Source organism: Spinacia oleracea, chromosome 5 (assembly GCF_020520425.1).
Source record: "Spinacia oleracea cultivar Varoflay chromosome 5, BTI_SOV_V1, whole genome shotgun sequence".
Taxonomy (NCBI): Eukaryota; Viridiplantae; Streptophyta; class Magnoliopsida; order Caryophyllales; family Amaranthaceae; genus Spinacia; species Spinacia oleracea.
In genome coordinates, this window is record NC_079491.1 from 44186652 (window position 1) to 44209348 (window position 22697).

Genomic DNA, 22697 nt, shown 5'->3' on the forward strand with positions numbered 1-22697 from the left:
TATATTGTGTGGCTTCACCTCCAATTGACACTAGGAGAGAGAAATTAAAAATGGGATACTACCCTTTGAAGAGAAAATAAGACCAATGTGGTTATTTCCAATCATGCTCAAAAATAAAAATTAAAAATATACGGAGTAAAAAGACAAAAACCAAATTTTGTTTAATACACTTAACTCATTTTATTAATAGAAAACTAAAATGGTATGGAGTAATTAAGCTAATAAAATATAATTACCGTTTAATTAAAAGGGCCATAAAACATGGCTATTACATAAAGTCCCGTTAATCCATTAGCAAGAATAAACAAATAAGATTAAAATTCAGCAAAAAAAAAAAACCAATTTTACCCACCAGCAAAGATGAAGGGATTATACAATATAATACAACCCATAATTCAAAATTAGGGGGGGGGGGGGATACCCATTTACCAATCAGCAAGGTTGGATGTATAAAATTGATGAACGAACATGAAAACCCAAATAATTGAACTTTTAATTGAAATGTAAGGCATGATTAATTACCTCTTTAATTGATGAGTAGAAATGTGGGCAGAGTGTGAAGACTGTCAAATTGGCTTAACAGAAAACTTCCACAAATGATTATCAAACCCTAAGCTAATTATTATCATGAAAACATCCAATTAGAAGAGGGGGACATAGGATGAAGTCGCGAAACCTAAACTACAAAGGAAGAGAAAAGTTACCGCATTTCAAACTCATTGAAATCATATCCCGCCATTGAAGATTGTTGAAGCTCGGTTTTGCAAACGCATAACCCAAATTGGTTCTGGATCTAGAATTTCCAGCTTCCATTGTTGTTAGGTTGAAGGAGAGAGAAGGAAATATCGGTTGGAGAAGAAGGAGAGAGAAAATGAGGCATTTTAGTTTAAAAATAGAGGGAGGTAAGATCGAAGAAGAGAAAGGTAGCAGTTACTACCATGAGAGAAGAGGAGATGAAGAGCTGAAGAGCAAATCAAAAAATTAAGGGGTCGTTTGGTTCAACAAGTTGGAATAGATTCTCATACCATGGAGGTATGGATTGAAAACCCCATACCAATCTGATTTTGTTTGGTTCTACTTTGGAATGAGTTTTATATCCTACTTCTATTTTATCACTCTTAAAATGATTTTGTTTTCCCTCAAAAAATGATTTTATTTTATGTATGGAGTATCCAATTTAGGCAACTTTCAGAATTATATCCCCATTAATACAAAGAGAATCAAATTATAAAAAAAGTTTCATAATTACCATTACAAGCCTTGGTTTAGCCGACAAACCAACCCTTGGATTTTCCCCAAGGAGCATTAGAGCAGCTATAAATCTATAATTGATTAAACCCAGAAAACGTCAAAAGATTCTAGTCGGGTAGTGTTGCAGCCTTGTAAGAGTAGGAAAGAAAGACATGTTTTTAACAAGAAACCACCACGCCGGTGAAGACAGGTCATAGGTTAATGGGTTGTTGCGGGAAAAGACGAGTCACTAGTGATGGTGTTACCGGAAAATATAGGTGACAAGTGACAGGTTGTCGGAGAAGACAATCTATTGAGGGGTTGTCGGATTCGGAGGTGGTGGGCGGCGGCTGGGCGTCGTTCAACTTTGAATGTCTCCTCTTCTTCCTCTTTTTGTGAATTAGGGTTTGTAAATTGAATGGAATGGATTATGAAACTTGGGGAGGGAGGTGGATATGGGATTCCAGGGGTTTTGGGTGGAGTTAGAATCCCTTGGGTATGAGATTCCATTCCAAAAAATCTCAACCAAACAATTAAATGGATGGAATGGATTCTAACTCCATTTCCAACCCTTTCCAAAGTGTCCACCCAAACGCCCCCTAAGGCACCAGATTAAAAGAAGAGGAGAGGGAGAGCTGATAGCGTGGCACCAGATTTGTTCAAGGGCAGAATGTAAAACAAAGAAGAATTAAGGGTACTATGGAGGAGGGCATCTTCCGTAAAATGAAGAAGAGCAAAGGGTAATATGGGGAATTCACTGTTACATGAATAGTATTTCATGTTCAAGCCTTTATATGTGTTAGGATTTTCTATTACTCTCTCCGTATTTATTTAAAAGATACACATTGAATTGGCCGAGAAAGTCTAAATACATGGCTTATCAAAGCAAAAGACAAAATAGCAAAAAGACAAATAAATTTGCTGGCAATTTTTTTTTTTGAGATTGATTATGAATACGAAAAGTTTGGGTGGTCAGGAAAATAGAGAAGCAGCTGGCAAAGCTAGCAATAGTGACACTGGCAGCAGGAGTATTGACTTTAGGATCAGTTGGTGATGCTTCAGCTGAAAGAAATAATGCCCTTGGTCCAAGTATGCATATAATATTAAGTCTAATAAATACGGTTCAGTATTAATTAACAAGTTAATAATTCAGTGAGATCAAGTGAGCTAAATGCCTAGCTAGAGGCCGCTTCAGTTCAAGTGGAATTAATGATATTAATCCACAGCTTACTCTTGACTGAACCCGTAGGGTCACACAAATAGTACGTAAACGGATCAAGTATTTAATGGCATTAAATACTCCATCTATGGATATTCGGAATCGAAGGATCTTGGTTCCAGTGGGAGCTGAGATCGTCAAAGGCAAGAAATGAATACTCCGGAAACGATGATATTGCCGGAAACGGAAATATGGATCGTATCGGAAATATAAATATTAACCAAGTCGTAGATGTTGCCGGAAACGGAAACATGGTACGTATCGGAAAATATTATCAGAAATGGAAATATTGCCGGAATCTGAAATATTGTCGGAAACGGAAATATTGTCGGAATCGAAAATAATATTGGAATCGGAAAATAATTTCGGAAACGGAAATATTAAATATTTGTTCGAAACGGAAATTAATTCCGGAATCGGAAATGTTAAATATTGTTCGTATCGGAAATGAATTCCGGAATCGGGAAATTAATCGGAAGCGCGTCGTACGAATTAGCATCGGACGAGCTTGCTAGACGAAGGCCCAGCACGAAGCAAGGCCCACGTCCAGCAAGGGAAACACGCGCCACAACACGCCAGCCCAAGGCTGCGCCAGGCCCAGCGCGCGCCCAAGGCTGCGGCAGTCGTGGGCTCCGTGGCAATTGGGCTGCGTTGCTCAGGATGTGCGCGCGCGCGCATGGCGCCCCTCGTGGGCTGCTGTGCGTGCGTGTGTTTTTGTGTTCACATACGAAACCTAAAGCGTATAGGATTCGTTTAATGATTAAATTCCTAATCCTAAAAGATAAATTAATTAAATAAGAGTTCTACTAGGATTCTAATTTAATTAATTCGTATCCTAGTAGGATTCCAATTCTCTTTCCATACCCCTATAAATATGTGGCCTGGGTTCACAATTTATAACGAGTTTTCAAGTATTCAAAGTGACATTTTGATAGCAAAATTCAGTCATATTATTGCCCTATAATAGCCGAAAATTATAGTACCTTAAGGGCGATTCTAGTTGGTCAATCTTAAGGCGGATCCGGACGTGCTGTGGACTATCTACGGAGGGACGACACTTGGAGTCCTAAAGATTTGTTCTTGTTCGGTTCGGGCGCAGCTAGGGAGGGCACGCTACAAAGTGTATGCATCTAAATTATGCTATATGATTATGTGTAAATAATATGTTTCCTGGCATTATGGTTTTTCCGCATGATTTATGTTTATTCATATGTATCATAACCTAACAGTGGTATCACGAGCCTCTTATTATTTACATAATCTGAATTGCATAAACATGGTTAAATTTTACAAATTTGCAAAGAATTAAAGGGGTGATTAATTTTCGTAATTAATTGCAAATTGCGTTTATTTAATTATATGTACACAGTTTTTCGGCAGTTTCTTCGTTACTCATCCAAATCGAGTGATTTTTGTGTCAATTCCGCATGTAAAAGGCATTCTAAAATTTTGACAAAACTAATATTTTTCGGCCGAACCCAGAATTCCCAAATTCGAAGCCTAACTATGACTTTTCGGAGGTTTTAGTTTTTCGAACGCAAAAGTTTGTAAATTTAAGATGTTAAATTAAGTATTTGCGATTCTTGTTGATAAATCTTGAGTTTTTGATAGACCTACTGTATATGTTTAACAATTATGAATGCCTAGACTTGTTAATTATACAACCTAATTTGTAATTATGATTAATTTGTTGAAATTCGAATAATTTAGAATTGATTTGTTCTTCATAATTAATTAATAATTTAATTAGGTATCCAAGATTAAAATCCACCATAAAAATTGTTAATTTATGTTAAATTTTTAATTTTATGACTTAGATTAGAATCCATGTTAATCGGAAATGAATTGATTAATAAATTTTCGATTTTTCGCCTTAAAATTATGAAATTCATATGTTTTATTAATTTGTCATTAATTTTAAATTAAAAATTTTAAATTTTTTATGAAAACGCTCATGAATGTTGCACGCACAAAGCAATGGAAGCTACGTGTTACCCTTAAGGGGTGTTGTATAGTGCGGGCACGAGACGACGAGCAAGGGAGCTCGTCGCCCGTGCGGTACGAATGCAGCGAGCAACGAGCGTGGCATGCGCAAGGCTATGCGCCTAAGGGGCGTGTGCTACGCGATGTGGGCGATGGGGCAACGGGCGAGCAAGTGTAGCGAGCAAGGCAAGCACGCGTGGGCAGCGATGGATGCTGCGCCACACATGCGTTGCCTCGCTCAGCAGCACGCCAAGGCAGCACGCCAAGGCAGCGACAAGCGCAGCACAACGTGCACGCGGGCAGCGTTGGCTGGCCTGTCCAGCGAGCGTTGCCCAGCAGCGCGCCAAGGCGTTGGGCGAGTGGGCTGCGCGCAAGCGTGGCTCGCTGGGCCTGACGCATTGGTGCGTTGTTTCTTGGGCTTTGCGCTACGATCAATCGAGCGACAAGGGGTTTGTTGCTTGTTGGACTTGACGAGGTATGGGCGCAAGCCCATGGCCTTCTCTTGACCCGATTGGTTCGTTTTAAATTTTAATTTGAATTTTTCAGTTCGGAAATAATTTTAATTAATTTTAAAATTAATAATTTAAATGGTTTTCTTGGATTTTAATTTTGATTATTATAATTATTATAAATTTTAATTTATACTAATTATTTTACTAAAATTAAACCTTGAATTAATTTAAATTCGTTTAATTCAACTGAAATAAATTAAATTTATGGATTCGATTATAATTTTATATGAGCTTTAAATTTTAATTAAACTTGTATGTTTCCGGTTAGACTAGAAATACATTTTTATGTTTAAAAATAGTAAAGCATATAAAGTTATTGGTTTAAGTGGAGCATTTTTAGTCATAAACTCTTGATTAGGTCTACAAATCCTTTAAGGTTAAACAACTTGATTAGAATTAATAAGGACTGAATAATTGGTAGATTATTGGTGCCCTTAATTAATTGCTGCAAATATTTATGTGATGCATACAATGTGTTTTAACTAACCAATTATGTGGGCCATTCATGATAATGAATGGATGAATGGTATATATTGTATATGTACTATTTTGCAGGTTATGAAGTGACTAGTATGGCCCAAATAGGATAGAAAATATGGTCTGCGTACCATTAATTTGAATGTAATTGGTCTAAAGCACCAAATTTGTTTTTCAATTCAAATATGGTCTGCGTACCATCAAATAGTTGTAATTAGTTTAATTATAGCTTATCCTATTTGAAGAAAATGGCGCCTCCCACGGAGATTTTCAAGACGGACTTTGAAGTTGAAGCTTCAAGATGAAGTCGGGCCATACTAGATCACATTTATCTTATGCATGCTTTAAGTTATTTATTGCTTTTAAATATGTCTTAAATATGCATGAGATTGTGGCTTGATTATGTTGCATGATTAAGGATTTTAGTTCACTTAAAATCTAACCAACATAGTAAGAGCCTTAAGTTCCAAACTTAAAAATTGAGTTAAAAGGTGCCATACCAAAATAACACTTACTTGGATATCCTTTTTTCATCGATCTTAGTAATAGTTTTCCGCCATAGCGAAGTGTTACTTATCGATACTAAAGGGGTAAGGTACACAAATAATTGTGAGTACATGTTAGTTTTGGTGAAACTCAACGATATAAGTAAGGAGTCCTTTTATGTCGTGGAAAAATCGATAGTTTTACCTAATAAGTTCTTAGACGTACCTATCAACCAAGAGTAGTTTCTAGAATATTAGCAAAAGGCTTTTGCTTACCTAAAAGATTTTAGAATTGAGTCTAAATACATAATGTGCTTAATTCTTCAATGGTTTTTAGGATATTGGAATCATTTTATTCACACCTGCCGGAACACATAACTTGAATAAAATGCTTAATGAACATTGAATTATGCATGTATGCTAGAATTTAAGTTTATTAAGAGAAACTGTGAATGATTATTTATTTGTTTATTCTTTTTCAATTGTAGTTTTAATTATGGCAAACAACAATTCATTCAACATTCGATCAATTCTCGAAAAGGAGAAGTTGAGCGGGAAAAACTTCCTTGACTGGCAAAGGAACTTGCAAATAGTTCTTATGCATGAAGAAAAGGACTATATCCTGGAAGAGGCGATGCCCGAAGCCGCAGGCGAAGGGGTCACTCAGGCAGCCCTCAATCGTTAGATTGATGCCAACAAGGATGTGAAATGTCTAATGCTTGCAACCATGAGTGCAGAATTACAGAAAACGTTCATCAACTCAGATGCTTTCACAATCATCAGTTAGTTAAAGAACATGTTCCAAGATCTGGCTCGGGTCGAAAGATTCGAGACTCATAGGCAAATTCTTGAGACCAAGCTTAAGAAAGGCGAGCCCGTAAGTCCACATGTTCTCAAAATGATTGGACTCATTGAGAATATGAGTCGGCTGGATCAGCAATTCTCTCAGGAAATGGCTGTAGACACCATCCTACATTCTCTTCATAACGGGTATGATCAGTTCAAGCTGAACTACAGTATGAATAGTCTGGACAAAACTCTCACTGAGCTTCACGGTATGCTGAAGACCGCTGAAAAGACGCTCAAAAGTGATAAGCAAGATGTGCTTATGGTGCGTGGGGGCAAGTTCAAGAAATCTGGAAAGAAGAGGAATGCTAAGAAAGGTGGCAAGAAGGCCAGCCCAACTAAGCAAACTGGCGCCAAGTCTGAAAAGAGGAAGGTCAGTCAACCCACTTCTGAATCCGAATGCTTCTATTGCAAGAAGAAGGGGCATTGTAAGAGAGATTGCTTGAAACTAAAGGAAGATGAGAAGAACGGAACAGTCGTTCCATCTTCAGGTATTTTCATTATAGATTGTACACTTGTTAATTCAACTTCTTGGGTATTAGATACAGGTTGTGGCTCAAACTTATGTTCCAATTCACAGGGACTAAGAAGAAGTAGAAAGTTAAGAAAGGGTGAAGTCGACCTACGAGTGGGAAATGGAGCACGGATTGCTGCATTAGCTGTAGGAACTTATTATTTGTCGTTTCCCTCTGGGCTAGTTTTGGAACTGGAAGAGTGTTTCCATGTTCCAAGTCTTACTAAAAACATCATTTCTGTTTCTTGCTTAGATGCTAAGGAATTTTCCTTTTTAATAAAAGACAATAGTTGTTCGTTTTATTTTAAAGAGATGTTTTGTGGATCTGCTAGATTAGTCAATGGACTTTATTTATTAGATCACGACAAACAAGTTTATAACATAAATACCAAAAAGGATGATTAAGATCTCACCTATCTGTGGCATTGTCGATTAGGCCATATTAACTTGAAACGCATGGAAAGACTTCAAAAGGAAGGAATTCTAGAACCATTTGACTTAGAGGATTATGGTAAGTGCGAATCATGTTTACTTGGCCAAATGACAAAGCAACCTTTCTCTAAAGTTGGAGAAAGAGCAACTGAATTATTGGGTTTAATCCATACAGATGTATGTGGACCAATGAATACAAATGCTAGGGGTGGTTTCAGCTACTTTATCACTTTCACTGATGACTTCAGTAGATATGGTTATGTCTACCTAATGAAGCATAAGTCTGAATCCTTTGGCAAATTCAAGGAATTTCAGAGTGAAGTAGAAAATCAATTAGGCAAGAAGATTAAGGCACTGCGGTCTGATAGAGGCGGTGAATATCTGAGCTATGAATTTGATGGCCATTTGAAAGAATGTGGAATTCTATCAGAATTGACTCCTCCCGGAACACCACAATGGAACGGTGTGTCGGAACGGAGGAACAGAACCTTGCTAGACATGGTTAGATCAATGATGGGTCAGGCCGAACTTCCAATAGAATTTTGGGGACATGCACTAAATACAGCCGCACTCACTATAAAAAGAGCTCCGTCTAAAGCTGTTGAAAAGACTCCATATGAGTTATGGTTTGGAAAGCCTCCAAAAGTGTCTTTTCTTAAGATTTGGGGATGTGAAGTATACGTCAAACGATTAATTTCAGACAAACTTCATCCAAAATCTGACAAATGTATCCTTGTGGGCTATCCAAAGGAAACAAAGGGGTATTACTTCTACAATACATCTGAGAGCAAGGTGTTTGTTGCTCGAGATGGTATCTTTTTGGAAAAGGATCACATTTCCAAAATGACAAGTGGGAGAAAAGTAGACCTCGAAGAAATTCGAGTCGAACAACAAACTTTAGAGAATGCTCAAGATGACATTCAGGATGAAACTCAGAGATCTTTAGAAGTTTCTGGTGAGAATCATGGACAATCTAGAGATGTAACCCCGCGTAGATCGCAGAGATTTAGATCTCAACCGGAAAGGTACTTAGGTATTTTGACGAACGAGAGCTATGACGTTCTATTACTTGAAAGTGATGAACCTGCGACTTACAAACAAGCTATGACGAGCCCTAGCTCCAAGCAATGGCATGAAGCCATGCAATCTGAATTAGACTCCATGTCTGAAAACCAAGTATGGGATTTGGTCGATTTTCCAGATGGCTACCAAGCCATTGGAAGCAAATGGGTTTTCAAACTGAAAAAGGACAAGGATGGGAAACTTGAAGTTTTCAAAGCTAGATTGGTTGCAAAAGGTTACAGGAAAGTCCACAGTGTGGATTACGATGAAACCTTTTCACCAGTTGCAATGCTAAAGTCTATTCTGATAATGTTAGCAATCGCTGCATATTACGATTACGAAATATGGCAGATGGATGTCAAAACCGCTTTCTTAAATGGCGTTTTAACAGAAACTGTGTTTATGACACAGCCTGAGGGTTTTGAGGATCCAAAGAATGCTAAAAAGGTATGCAAGCTAAAGAAATAAATCTACGGATTGAAGCAGGCATCCAGGAGCTGGAATATACGTTTTGATAAAGCAGTCAGTGACTTTGGTTTCATCAAGAACGCAGACGAATCTTGTGTATACAAGAAGGTCAGTGGGAGCAAAATTGCTTTTCTAGTATTATATGTCGACGACATATTACTTATCGGAAATGACATTCCTATGTTGAACTCTGTCAAGATTTGGCTTGGGAAATGTTTTTCGATGAAGGATCTAGGAGAAGCATGGTACATATTGGGCATCAAGATTTACAGAGATAGATCTAAAAAGATGATTGGACTTAGTCAAAGCACTTATATCAATAAGGTACTTGATAGGTTCAAAATGGCAGACTCCAAGCGAGGCTACCTACCCATGTCTCATGGAATGACTCTAAGCAAGACTCAGTGCCCAAAAACACTTGATGAGCGTAGACGAATGAATGGGATTCCGTATGCATCATTGATTGGTTCAATAATGTATGCTATGATATGTAAACGCCGGATGTTGCGTACGCACTCAATGCTACGAGCAGATACCAGTCAGACCCAGGAGAGGCACATTGGACTGCTGCCAAGAATATTCTGAAGTACCTGAAAAGGCACAAAGATGACTTCCTGGTCTATGGTGGAGATGATGAATGAATTGTTAAAGGCTATACGGACGCAAGTTTCCAAATCGACAAAGATGATTTCAGATCACAGTCTGGGTTTGTCTTCTGCCTCAACGGAGGTGCAGTAAGCTGAAAAAGTGCTAAGCAAAGCACCATTGTGGATTCTACAACTGAAGCGGAGTACATTGCTGCACATGAAGCAGCAAAGGAAGCTATACGACTAAGGAAGTTCATAGGTGAACTTGGTGTAGTCCCCTCCAATAAAGGACCAATAGCCCTGTATTGCGATAATAACGGAGCTATTGCACAGGCAAAGGAGCCTAGACACCACCAAAGAGTCAAGCATGTACTTCGTAGATTTCACCTTCTACGAGAGTTCGTTGAAAGAAAAGAAGTCGAGATAAGCAAGATTGGAACTGATGACAACATATCAGATCCATTGACTAAACCTCTGCCGCAGGCGAAGCACAACTCGCACACTGCAGCTATGGGAATCAAGCATATTGGAGAATGGCTTTGATGTCCTTGTTTAATGATTTAGAGTTTTAAAGTTAAATACTTTGTAAAACATTATTGGTTAATCATTCACAATAAATGAATAGAATTTGTGGTTTATTAAATGATGAGTCCCTTCAAATTGACGATATATTCAAGATAAACTGTCAGGACCAGTCCTGTGACTAAGAAATGTCTATCAAGTGAACTTGAATGTCAAAAGTTGAAAATGGTCCCTGGTCGGAGTTTTCTATAAAGATGGACCACTAGTAGAAAAAACCCTTATTGCAGCGGGCTTTTAGACCCCTGTTGCAGCGTACATCGTATGCTGCAACTGGGGGGCCTGCAACAAGTCTGAACTTGTTGCAGCGTACAATGTTCACTGCTAAAAGGGGTTTTTTTGCAGCGTACATATGTATGTACGCTGCAATAAGTGCCAAAAAATTGGCAAAATTTTGGACTTGTTGCAGCCTACATATATATGTACGCTGCAAAAGACTCAACTTTTTGCAGCGTACATTTATTTGTACGCTGCAACAAGTCTGGAATTTTGCGAAATTTTTTTCCCTTGTTGCAGCGTACAATATATATGTACGCTGCAACAAAGCACTTTTGGCGGGAAAATTCTAATTTTGTTTAGGGATACCTAGAGTGCCTTGCACCAAATATAAAAACCTGTCAAAACAATAATAGAATAACGCAACCTGTATAACAAATATAAAAACAACAACTGGAGTTTTATATACTATATATCCCAAAACCAAAGTGTACATATTACATTTAAATATATGTTCCAATTTCAACATAAACATACATTTTAATATAAAATTTATTCTATAACAACTAAACCAACTCGATCAAGCGCGCTAAAGCCAATAATAAATACTTGCTGGTAAAAAACTTAGCCCATTGCTCACGAACCACATCAAATTCCTCGCATAAGGCGCAATCCTCGGAGTGTAGACCTTTACAAAAACAGAAATTTAAATTAAACATTAGATTAAATACAAATTAAATATCACATTTTAACATTCAAGAAACTAATGACAATGTCCTAATAGTCTAAAATGAGTCCTTAGGTTCTTTAGTTCAAAGTTGGGAGCGAAAATGTCATTTTAGTCTAAATATGACCTATAACGACCCAATGAGCCTATAGGTGCATAAATAGATTGGAACGAGTCTTAGATCGTTAAAATTATGCATATTAAACATGTAATAAGTTTTAAATGAGTCCTTAGGTTCTTTATTTTAAAGTTGGGAGCGAAAATGCCTTATTTTAGCCTAGATAAGACCTATAACGATCAAACAAGCATTAAATGGGTATAAGTAGATTAGAATAAGTCCTAGAAACTCAAAACTAAGCTTATTAATCATATAATAATTTAAAAACGAGTCCTTAGGTTCTTAAGTTCAAAGTTGGGAGCGAAAATGTCATTTTAGCCTAAATATGACCTAAAACGACACAATGAGCCTTAAATGGGCATAAATGGATTGGAATAAGTCCTAGAAAGTTAAAACTAGAATATAAAACATTTAGTAGGTTTAAAATGAGTCCTTAGGTTCTTTAGTTCATAGTTGGGAGCGAAAATGTCATTTTAGCCTAAATATGACCTACAACGACCTAATGAGCCTTAAAGGTGCATAAATAGATTGGAACGAGTCTTATAAAGTTAAAATTATGCATATTAAACATGTATTAAGTTTAACATGTATTAAGTTTAACAGGTATAGTTCTTGACTTTTGAGGCTATCTTAAAAACAGCCTAATCTACTTATAAGGTAGTAATTGTAGATTTGGGTTACGTGTTAGTTTTCATAACAATTTCTGTGCAGATGATTTTCAATCTGACAGCCAAAAAGCTAATTAGTCATGATGCTGAAACCTCTTCAGAAAATCTAAGGGAGAATTTTGTTGCTTTCATTAAGGGATTAATCTCCTTCCCTTTGGACATTCCTGGTACAGCATACCACGAATGTTTACAGGTAAATTATAAATGATCCCTTATCCAAACATGTCTTAGTTTTTTCATACATGAATGTATAGTGACAAAATGCAAAATTTGTGGCCACAGGGAAGAAAGAAGGCAATGAAGATGCTGAAAAATATGCTACAAGAGAGAAGAATGATGCCCAGAAAACAGAACACCGACTTTTATGATTATGTCTTAGTGGAACTGGCAAAGGAGGAAACACTACTAACAGAGGGAATTGCTTTGGACTTGATGTTTGTGCTTCTCTTTGCTAGCTTTGAGACAACCTCCTTGGCTTTAACCGTAGCCTTAAAATATCTCTCAGATTATCCTCTGGTGCTACAAAAACTAACGGTAAATAACCTTTGAGGCAAAAAAAATGTCTAAATTATCCATATTCACTATTACATCTTCTATTTGATCGAAATCATACTGACACCGTACCAAATTGACAGGAAGAGCATGAGGCGATTTTAAAGAAGCGTGAAAATCCTGATTCTCACCTTACATGGAGTGAATACAAATCAATGACATTCACTTTTCAGGTTCGTTAAGAATGCCTCCACACAAAACAAATTCATTGATGATCCTTCTTAAAATAGTGTTGATTAACTAACCAGTTTGAATTACAGTTTATCAATGAAACAGTTAGGCTGGCAAATATAGTTCCAGGAATATTTAGAAAAGCATTGAAAGATGTCAGCTACAAGGGTATGCATCTACCATCATTAAAAAACTTATGGACTTAAAGTGTTTTATGTCAATGTTATGTTTATACTCAAATGCATACCTTAACATAGAATTTTGATTGATGTAGGTTACACCATTCCAGCTGGTTGGGGTGTCATGGTCTGTCCTCCAGCTGTACACTTAAACCCTGCTAAATATGAAAATCCCCTTGACTTTAATCCATCGAGATGGGAGGTATGTATCAAACTTTCTTATTTCTGTCATTCACGAGAGGAAAAAAGATGGGAGGAAAAAACTTTGGTTAGATTACTTTATTAAAATACAAAAACATAAACATGAAATTTATTTGTGTATAGGGAGGAGAAATAAATGGTGTATCCAAACATTTCATGGCTTTCGGTGGAGGCATGAGATTTTGTGTTGGGACAGATTTTACCAAGGTGCAAATGGTTGTATTTCTACACTGCTTGGTTACAAAGTACAGGTAGAAGCTCACTTTCAAAAATTAACATGCATATTAAATAAAAAGGGAAGATTTAACTTATTTTCTTCAACCTCAGGTGGAATCCAGTAAAAGGAGGGAACATAGTTCGGACCCCTGGCTTACAGTTTCCAGATGGATTTCATGTTCAATTGTCTGAGAAAAGGTCAACAGAAACATAAACTATCAATTGATTCTGCTCCAGAAATATAGTTGTTACAAGTGACTTGAGCCGCAATAAGGAAACACATCAATACAAACATAACAGGAGAGGAGAACAAATATTTACAGTTTCTCCACCAAACAAGAGCAAACCGTGAATAGCTTTCTTGTAATCGTCATAGCTTTTGTATACATTGTCTATTTTTTACCCCTCATCTTCTCGTCAATATGTGAAAGCACATATGATTTGGGGAAAACCGGGTTAGATGTCTTACAGCATGTAAAATCATTATTGAATTCATGTCACCTCCCATGTTGCAAATGTATAAAACATCAATACCAAAATACAAATATCCCTAGCATTATACTATAGTCTCTGCCAATTATTATGATCGAGCTACTAGATTAACTCAATGAAAGAACTGTAAACCGTATAGAACTACAGATAGTATACAACTGAACATAAAGCACCATAGTAGTATGATTATATTTAAACCCCTTCCTTTATGTTCAGTTATACATTGAAGCAAACCACAAATTAGAAGCAAAGCTATACATTGACAAGCATTCATTAAAAAAAATAAGGCATTTTCTGTATAGAAATTGAAGAAAAAAATGTACTTTGCGTTGAACTTGACCCATATAATTCTTGTTATTCATAGAACTATAAGGAATACGTATATCTATCATTCTATCAGTACATCAATTTTTCAGGTTGGATAGTACTTCAATTGTGAGTTGACTAAAATCAGATTCAAGAGTCACCAAATCACGATATAGAGACTAGTTGATTATTCAAATACTAAATTGTGGTTGTCACTTGTCATCCCCTAGACTACATTCAACCCATGTTCTTCTAAGATCACTTGAGCTATGAGAACTAAGTTGACAATGCAACAAACTAAATACAAAAATCTCACAACTTTGCATTCAAATTCTTCCAAAAACAACAATCAACAAGCATACTAAACCTGAATACAAAATTAATAAGAATAAATTAAAAATAGCTTAAACAATAAACTAAAACCCTTCAATTAATCAACCCAAATCATCATTCTCAATGTAAATCAAAAACCCAATTGGCAAACTATCAATTTTTCACTAAAAACAAATTTCAGAATTCCCAAATTGATGAAATTTGACCTAAAAATCCAACATTTTACTCCAAAAAGAAAGAAACGAGATAAACAAACTCACACTGTGGATGCCGGAGGCGTTAAGGGCGGCAAAGAAGGCGGTAGCGGCGGCTCAAACGAAGAGAGAGGCGACCCCGAGTTCCCTGGCGGGCATAAAATTGGAATCTCCGACGAAGCCTTTCTTGCAAGATCTAATCCCCCACCCTAATTGGACGGCGCTAGCTAGTAGTCACCCAACAACCAGAACGGGCGGCGCAAGCAAGGGGGAAAAGAACATTGAATCGATTAGTTAGGGTTTTGGGATTTTAAATCAAGAACTTATTAAAACAATTGAGGGAAAAATTGAAATCAATTTACCAATTAGTTACAAATGATGTTGTGTTAGTAGGCCACCATTATTGGCGGCGACAAGCAGAGGAAAGCCGAGCACGGAGGCAGGACAACACCATCAACCACAACAACGCAATAACCATCGCAACCACCCAGCAGCGTCGGTATGAAGGAGGTGGTGGCCGGCGATGCAGAGGAACGAAGAGAAAGAGTGTTCGAAATTTTGAGGGACGCGGCTTAGGGTTTGTCTTTAGGGGACGACGCAGGGAAAGGCAAGGGAAGAAGAAAGGACCGCGAGAAAAAAAAATTGAGATGCGGCTTAAATTGTTTTGAAATTTTTTTATCCGGTTATTGCAGGGGGCTTTTAAATTGTACGCTGCAACAAAAAGGGTTATTGCAGGGGGCTTTTAAAATGTACGCTGCAACAAACTTTTTTGCAGGGAACAATTAAATTGTACGCTGCAACAACCCTTTAAATGGTTTGACCCGCGTTGACCGACTGGTTGTTGAAGCGTATTAATACATGTACGCTGCAACAAGGGGGGTGCAACAGGGGTTTTTTCTACTAGTGGACGCATAGAAAACGTTAGACGACTAGAATGCAAGATGACTAGTAGTTCTGTTTCTTGAACTATGTGGACATGGCAATGTCATAATCATTTCCATAGATACTTACTTTGGGAAGACTAGTATCGGACAGACCTATGAAACTTTACTGTAAGAGATGAAAATCTGTCATAAGTAAATTTCATTAAAATTATTAGACACTAAATCCTCAATACCTAAGTGATTTGAGATTACTTGTTTGAGAACTGGTTACTTTGACGTTGACCAACCGTCGCACCGTAAAAGGAGGCTATAAAGGCAACGCTCAGGTAATCACCTATCAAACGAAGTCTAATCTCAAGATCGCAAGATTGGGATTGTCCTCCCATAAATCGGGATGAGATGCTTAAAAGTTGTACAAGGCCACTCGGAGAGCTAGAAACTGTAAAATGCATGGCCGTGCTCGGATGAATCATAGGATATGATTATCTGTTTATTTGATCAGTTGAACTCTGAAACCGAGAAACACCTCTGGACATAATAAGGATGACAACTCTTACCTTATGTTCAAGAGCAAGCATCAAGCGACAAAGGAATTAGGTAATGCACACTTGTCCCTAAGGACAAGTGGGAGACTGAAGGAAATACTGCCCTTGGTCCAAGTATGCATATAATATTAAGTCTAATAAATACGGTTCAGTATTAATTAACAAGTTAATAATTCAGTGAGATCAAGTGAGCTGAATGCCTAGCTAGAGGCCGCTTCAGTTCAAGTGGAATTAATGACATTAATCCACAACTTACTCTTGACTGGGTCACACAAATAGTACGTAAACGGATCAAGTATTTAATGGCATTAAATACTCCATCTATGGATATTCGGAATCGAAGGATCTTGGTTCCAGTGGGAGCTGAGATCGTCAAAGGCAAGAAATGAATACTCCGGAAACGATGATATTGCCGGAAACGGAAATATGGATCGTATCGGAAATATAAATATTAACCAAGTCGTAGATGTTGCCGGAAACGAAAACATGGTACGTATCGGAAAATATTATCAGAAATGGAAATATTGGCGGAATCTGAAATATTGTCGGAAACGGAAATATTGTCGGAATCAGAAATATTATTGGAATCGGAAAATAATTCCGGAAACGGAAATATTAAATATTTGTTCGAAACGGAAATTAATTCCGGAATCGGAAATGTTAAATATTGTTCGTATCGAAAATGAATTCCGGAATCAGGAAATTAATCGGAAGCGCGTCGTACGAATTAGCATCGGACGAGCTTGCTAGACGAAGGCCCAGCACGAAGCAAGGCCCACGTCCAGCAAGGGAAACGCGCGCCACAACACGCCAGCCCAAGGATGCGCCAGGCCCACCGCAAGGCAGGCCTAGCGCGCGCCCAAGGCTGCGACAGTCGTGGGCTCCGTGGCAATTGGGCTGCGTTGCTCAGGCTGTGCGCGCGCGCGCGCATGGCGCCCCTCGTGGGCTGCTGTGCGTGCGTGTGTGTTTGTGTTCACATACGAAACCTAAAGCGTATAGGATTCGTTTAATGATTAAATTCCTAATCCTAAAAGATAAATTAATTAAATAAGAGTTCTACTAGGATTCTAATTTAATTAATTCGTATCCTAGTAGGATTCAATTCTCTTTCCATACCCCTATAAATATGTGGCCTGGGTTCACAATTTATAACGAGTTTTCAAGTATTCAAAGTGACATTTTGAGAGCAAAATTCAGTCATATTATTGCCCTATAATAGCCGAAAATTATAGTACCTTAAGGGCGATTCTATTTGGTCAATCTTAAGGCGGATTCGGACGTGCTGTGGACTATCTACGGAGGGACGACACTTGGAGTCCTAAAGACTTGTTCTTGTTCGGTTCGGGCGCAGCTAGGGAGGGCACGCTACAAAGTGTATGCATCTAAATTATGCTATATGATTATGTGTAAATAATATGTTTCCTGGCATTATGGTTTTTCCGCATGATTTATGTTTATTCATATGTATCATAACCTAACATCAGCTGCGAAATCTGGTGGCCGTATCGGTGGTCAGGCTTTTCTCTCTTCTGCTCCTCGTCCCTCGTCTCCTAGAATTAATCCTAGGTAATCTAACATTCTAATTAAATTGACTATACTTAAATGTCTCCATTGATTGTCTTGTAAACTTGATGCATTGTGAATAATTGTGAATACTTGAAATGGTCAGTTTGCGACTGTAGCCTCGTGCACTCAGTTATGTATAATGGAATTCGGAAAGTTGTGTGATCTTTTCATGTGATGTTTTCTTTGTTGTTTATATTGTGTTGATGTACTGATGTCTTGATCAACTTATTTGTTAGGGAGAGTAATTTATCTTCATTCTAGGTTAACACAATCAGTAATAGAAATTCCGCTGCCCTGCTTCCTATGACATATTGAAATTGTGTTGCTTGTTTATATAATTTGTATTACTCCGTATTGTATTAGAGCATCCACTGACCACATGCAATATAACATTGGCTTTCTTTGACATTTCCCATTAAAGTTCAGCTTATCAGGGCATTGATGTTAATTTTAAGGATTTCTGAATAAATCAGCTTTGTAACCTGAATAAATCAGCTTCAGACTTGCCGTGTCATGGCATTGATGTTAATTTTAAGGATTTCTGAATGCTCTGTGGCTATACTGCAGAATCCTCTAATGTATGAATGTAGGTTTACCTTCACATCCTCCTCTCATGTATGACTATACGTTTACCGTCAGTTCCTGTTGCCTAAGTGATGTATTTTGATTAGTGACTAGCTATATCTAACCATACGTTCACATTTTTTTCCTTTTTTTGGGGAAGGAGATGGGGCACAAAAAGCAGAGTAGCAAACTAACAACAAAAGAAACAAGTTGCTACTGAAAACCACCATTTGTTCTGATAGAACTCCGTGGTTGGACTACCAGTAAATAATTCATTTAGCTTCTCTATAAGAGTGTCCAATTTGGAGTCAAATTTAAAGGGAATTAGTTAACAGACAAAAGTTTTACATTTCTACAATACAACAACAATGACAGTATTCATTAGAATTCCTTAAACAGTGTGACAAGGTTGTCTGGAAAAGTTTAATTTTGGACTTAATTAATTTGGAAAATGAACAATATTCATGCTGAAAATGTGTTGGTACCAACATGGAAGTTATGCCTATTAGCTCAATTGGTAGAGCTGTGTGCGATTGCACAATGATGTAGGTTCGAATCCTACATAGGCAACTCTTTGTATTAACAAATCCGAACTTTAAATTTAAAAAATGAGCAAAAATATTCGCTCATTTGTGTGAACTATAAAAAATGAGCAAAAATATTTGCTCATTTATGAAAACTATAAAAAATAAGCAAATTTTTTAGATGTTAAATAAAATGAGATTTTAAAATATTTGCTCATTTAGACTAAATGAACAAAAGTTTTGAATATTAACAAATCCGAACTTTAAAATTTAAAAAGTAAGCAAAAATATGTGCTCATTTGTGTAAACAATAAAAAACGAGCAAAAATATTTGCTCATTTGTGTAAACTATAAAAATGAGCAAATTTTTTGAATGTTCAGTAAGTTGAGATTTTAAAATATTTGCTCATTTAGACATCATGAGCAAAAGTTTTGAATATTAACAAACCCGAACTTTAAATTTTAAAAATGAGCAAAAATATTTACTCATTTAGAAACGATGAGCAAAAGTTTTCAATATTAACAAATCCGAACTTTAAAATTTTAAAAATGAGCAAAAATATTTGCTCATTTGTATAAACTAAAAAAAATGAGCAAATTTATTTGCTCATTTAGAAACGATGAGCAAAAGTTTTCAATATTATCAAATCTCAACTTTAAAATTTTAAAAATGAGCAAAAGTATTTGCTCATTTGTGTAAACTATAAAAAAATGAGCAAATTTATTTGCTCATTTAAACACGATGAGAAAAAGTTTTCAATATAAAAAAATCCGAACTTTAAAATTTTAAAAATGAGCAAAAATATTTGCTCATTTGTGTAAACTATAAAAAATAAGCAAATTTATTTGCTCATTTAGACACGATGAGCAAAAGTTTTAAATATTAACAAAATCGAGCTTTAAAATTTAAAAATGAGCAAAAATATTTGCTCATTTGTATAACTAAAAAAATGAGCAAATTTATTTGCTCATTTAGACACGATGAGATAAAGTTTTCAATATTAACAAATCCGAACTTTAAAATTTTAAAAATGAGCAAAAGTATTTGCTCATTTGTGTAAACTATAAAAAATGAGCAAATTTATTTGCTCATTTAAAAACGATGAGCAAAAGTTTTCAATACTAACAAATCCGGACTTTAAAATTTTAAAAATGAGCAAAAATATTTGCTCATTTGTGTAAACTATAAAAAATGAGCAAATTTATTTGCTCATTTAGACAAGATGAGCAAAAGTTTTCAATATAAAAAATTCCGAACTTTAAAATTTTAAAAATGAGCAAAAATATTTGCTCATTTGTGTAAACTATAAAAAATGAGCAAATTTATTTGCTCATTTAGACACGATGAACAAAAGTTTTCAATATTAACAAATCCGAACTTTAAAATTTTAAAAATTAGCAAAAATATTTGCTCATTTGTGTAAATAATAAAAAATGAGCAAATTTATTTGCTCATTTAGACACGATGAGCAAAAGTTTTCAATATTAAACAAATCCGAACTTTAAAATTTTAAAAATGAGCAAAAATATTTGCTCATTTGTGTAAACTATAAAAAATGAGCAAATTTATGTGCTCATTTATTTGCTCATTTAGACACGATGGGAAAATTTATTTGCTCATTTAGAAACGATGAGAAAAAGTTTTCAATATTAATAAATCCGAACTTTAAAATTTTAAAAATGAGCAAAAGTATTTGCTCATTTGTATAACTATAAAAAATGAAAAAATTTATTTGCTCATTTAGAAACGATGAGCAAAAGTTTTCAATATTAACAAATCTGAACTTTAGAATTTTAAAAACTAGCAAAAGTATTTGCTCATTTGTGTAAACTATAAAAAATGAGCAAATTTATTTGCTCATTTAGACACGATGAGCAAAAGTTTTCAATATAAAAAAATCCGAACTTTAAAATTTTAAAAATGAGCAAAAGTATTTGCTCATTTGTGTAAACTATAAAAAATGAGGAAATTTATTTTCTCATTTAGACACGATGTGCAAAAGTTTTCAATATTAACAAATCCGAACTTTAAAATTTTAAAAATGAGCAAAAATATTTTCTCATTTGTGTAAACTATAAAAAATGAGCAAATTTATTTTCTCATTTAGACACGATGAGCAAAAGTTTTCAATAATAAACAAATCCGAACTTTAAAATTTTAAAAATGAACTAAAATATTTGCTCACTTGTGTAAACTATAAAAAATGAGTTTTGCTCATTTAGACACGATGAGCAAAAGTTTTATATATTAACAAATCCGAGGTTTAAAATTTTAAAATGAGCAAAAATATTTGCTCATTTGTATAACTATAAAAAATGAGCAAATTTATTTGCTCATTTAGACACGATGAGCAAAAGTTTTCAATATTAACAAATCCGAACTTTAAAATTTTAAAAATGAGCAAAAGTATTTGCTCATTTGTGTAAACTATAAAAAATAAGCAAATTTATTTGCTCATTTAAAAACGATGAGAAAAAGTTTTCACTAATAACAAATCCGAGCTTTAAAATTTTAAAATGAGCAAAAATATTTGCTCATTTGTATAACTATAAAAAATGAGCAAATTTATTTGCTCATTTAGACACGATGAGCAAAAGTTTTCAATATTAACAAATCCGAACTTTAAAATTTTAAAAATGAGCAAAAGTATTTGCTCATTTGTGTAAACTATAAAAAATGAGCAAATTTATTTGCTCATTTAAAAACGATGAGCAAAAGTTTTCACTAATAACAAATCCGAACTTTAAAATTTTAAAAATGAGCAAAAATATTTGCTCATTTGTATAACTATAAAAAATGAGCAAATTTTTTTGCTCATTTAGACATGATGAGCAAAAGTTTTCAATATTAATAAATCCGAACTTTAAAATTTTAAAAATGAGTAAAAGTATTTGCTCATTTGTGTAAATTATAAAAAATGAGCAAATTTATTTTCTCATTTAAAAACGATGAGCAAAATTTTTCACTACTAACAAATCCGAAAGTTTTAAAAATGAGCAAAAATATTTGCTCATTTGTATAAACTATAAAAAATGAGCAAATATTAAAGTTCGGATTTTAAACATTTGCTCATTGTTTTTAAATGAGCAAATATTATAGTTTCGATTTTAAATTTTTGCTCATTGTTTCTAAATGAGCAAATATTAAAATTCGGATTTTAAACATTTGCTCATTGTTTTTAAATGAGCAAATATTATAGTTTCGATTTTAAATTTTTGCTCATTGTGTTTAAATGGGCAAATATTAAAATTCGGATTTTAAAATTTTGTTCATTGTGTCTAAATGAACTAATATTAAAATCCGAACTTTAAAATTTTGCATGTAATGTCTAAATGAACAAATATTAAAGTTCGGAATTTAAACATTTTCTCATTGTTTTTAAATGAGCAAATATTAAAGTTCCATTTTAAACTTTTTCTCATTGTGTCTAAATGAGCAAATATTATAGTTTCGTTTTAAAATTTTTGTTCATTGTGTCTAAATGAGTAAATATTAAAGTTCGGATTTTAAAGTTTTGCTCATTGTGTCGAAATGAGCAAATATTAAAATCCGAACTTTAAACTTTTGCCTATTGTGTCTAAATGAGAAAATATTATAGTTTCAATTTTGAGGGTTTTACATGTATGTGGACTTGGAACCGTAAGTCTGATGTCTAGATTCTGTTATGTTAGCTTGACAGATTATGCTGCTTTTTATGCTGATTTTAGTGCCAAATTATGTTAATCTGTTCATTAATAGGTTCTGTAAACAACCTTTTTTACTAAGCATAAAAAGATTGACCTTGGATTTGAAACACTTTCTATTCCGAATTTCTTTTGACAAGTTTTGGTAACTGGTTTTTTGTTT

At 35.2% G+C, this 22697-nt stretch overlaps 1 protein-coding gene across 1 annotated transcript; it reads left to right on the forward strand.

Annotated features, from left to right (window-relative positions):
- Window positions 1-1026: 1026 nt before the first annotated feature.
- On the forward strand, window positions 1027-14980 carry LOC130461480 (cytochrome P450 87A3-like). Its single transcript, XM_056829596.1, has 9 exons — window positions 1027-1032; window positions 12167-12316; window positions 12406-12657; window positions 12759-12848; window positions 12936-13014; window positions 13121-13227; window positions 13350-13471; window positions 13554-13640; window positions 14755-14980. Exons 1-9 carry the CDS (start codon window positions 1027-1029, stop codon window positions 14978-14980), a joined length of 1119 nt encoding a protein of 372 aa, XP_056685574.1.
- Window positions 14981-22697: the final 7717 nt, after the last annotated feature.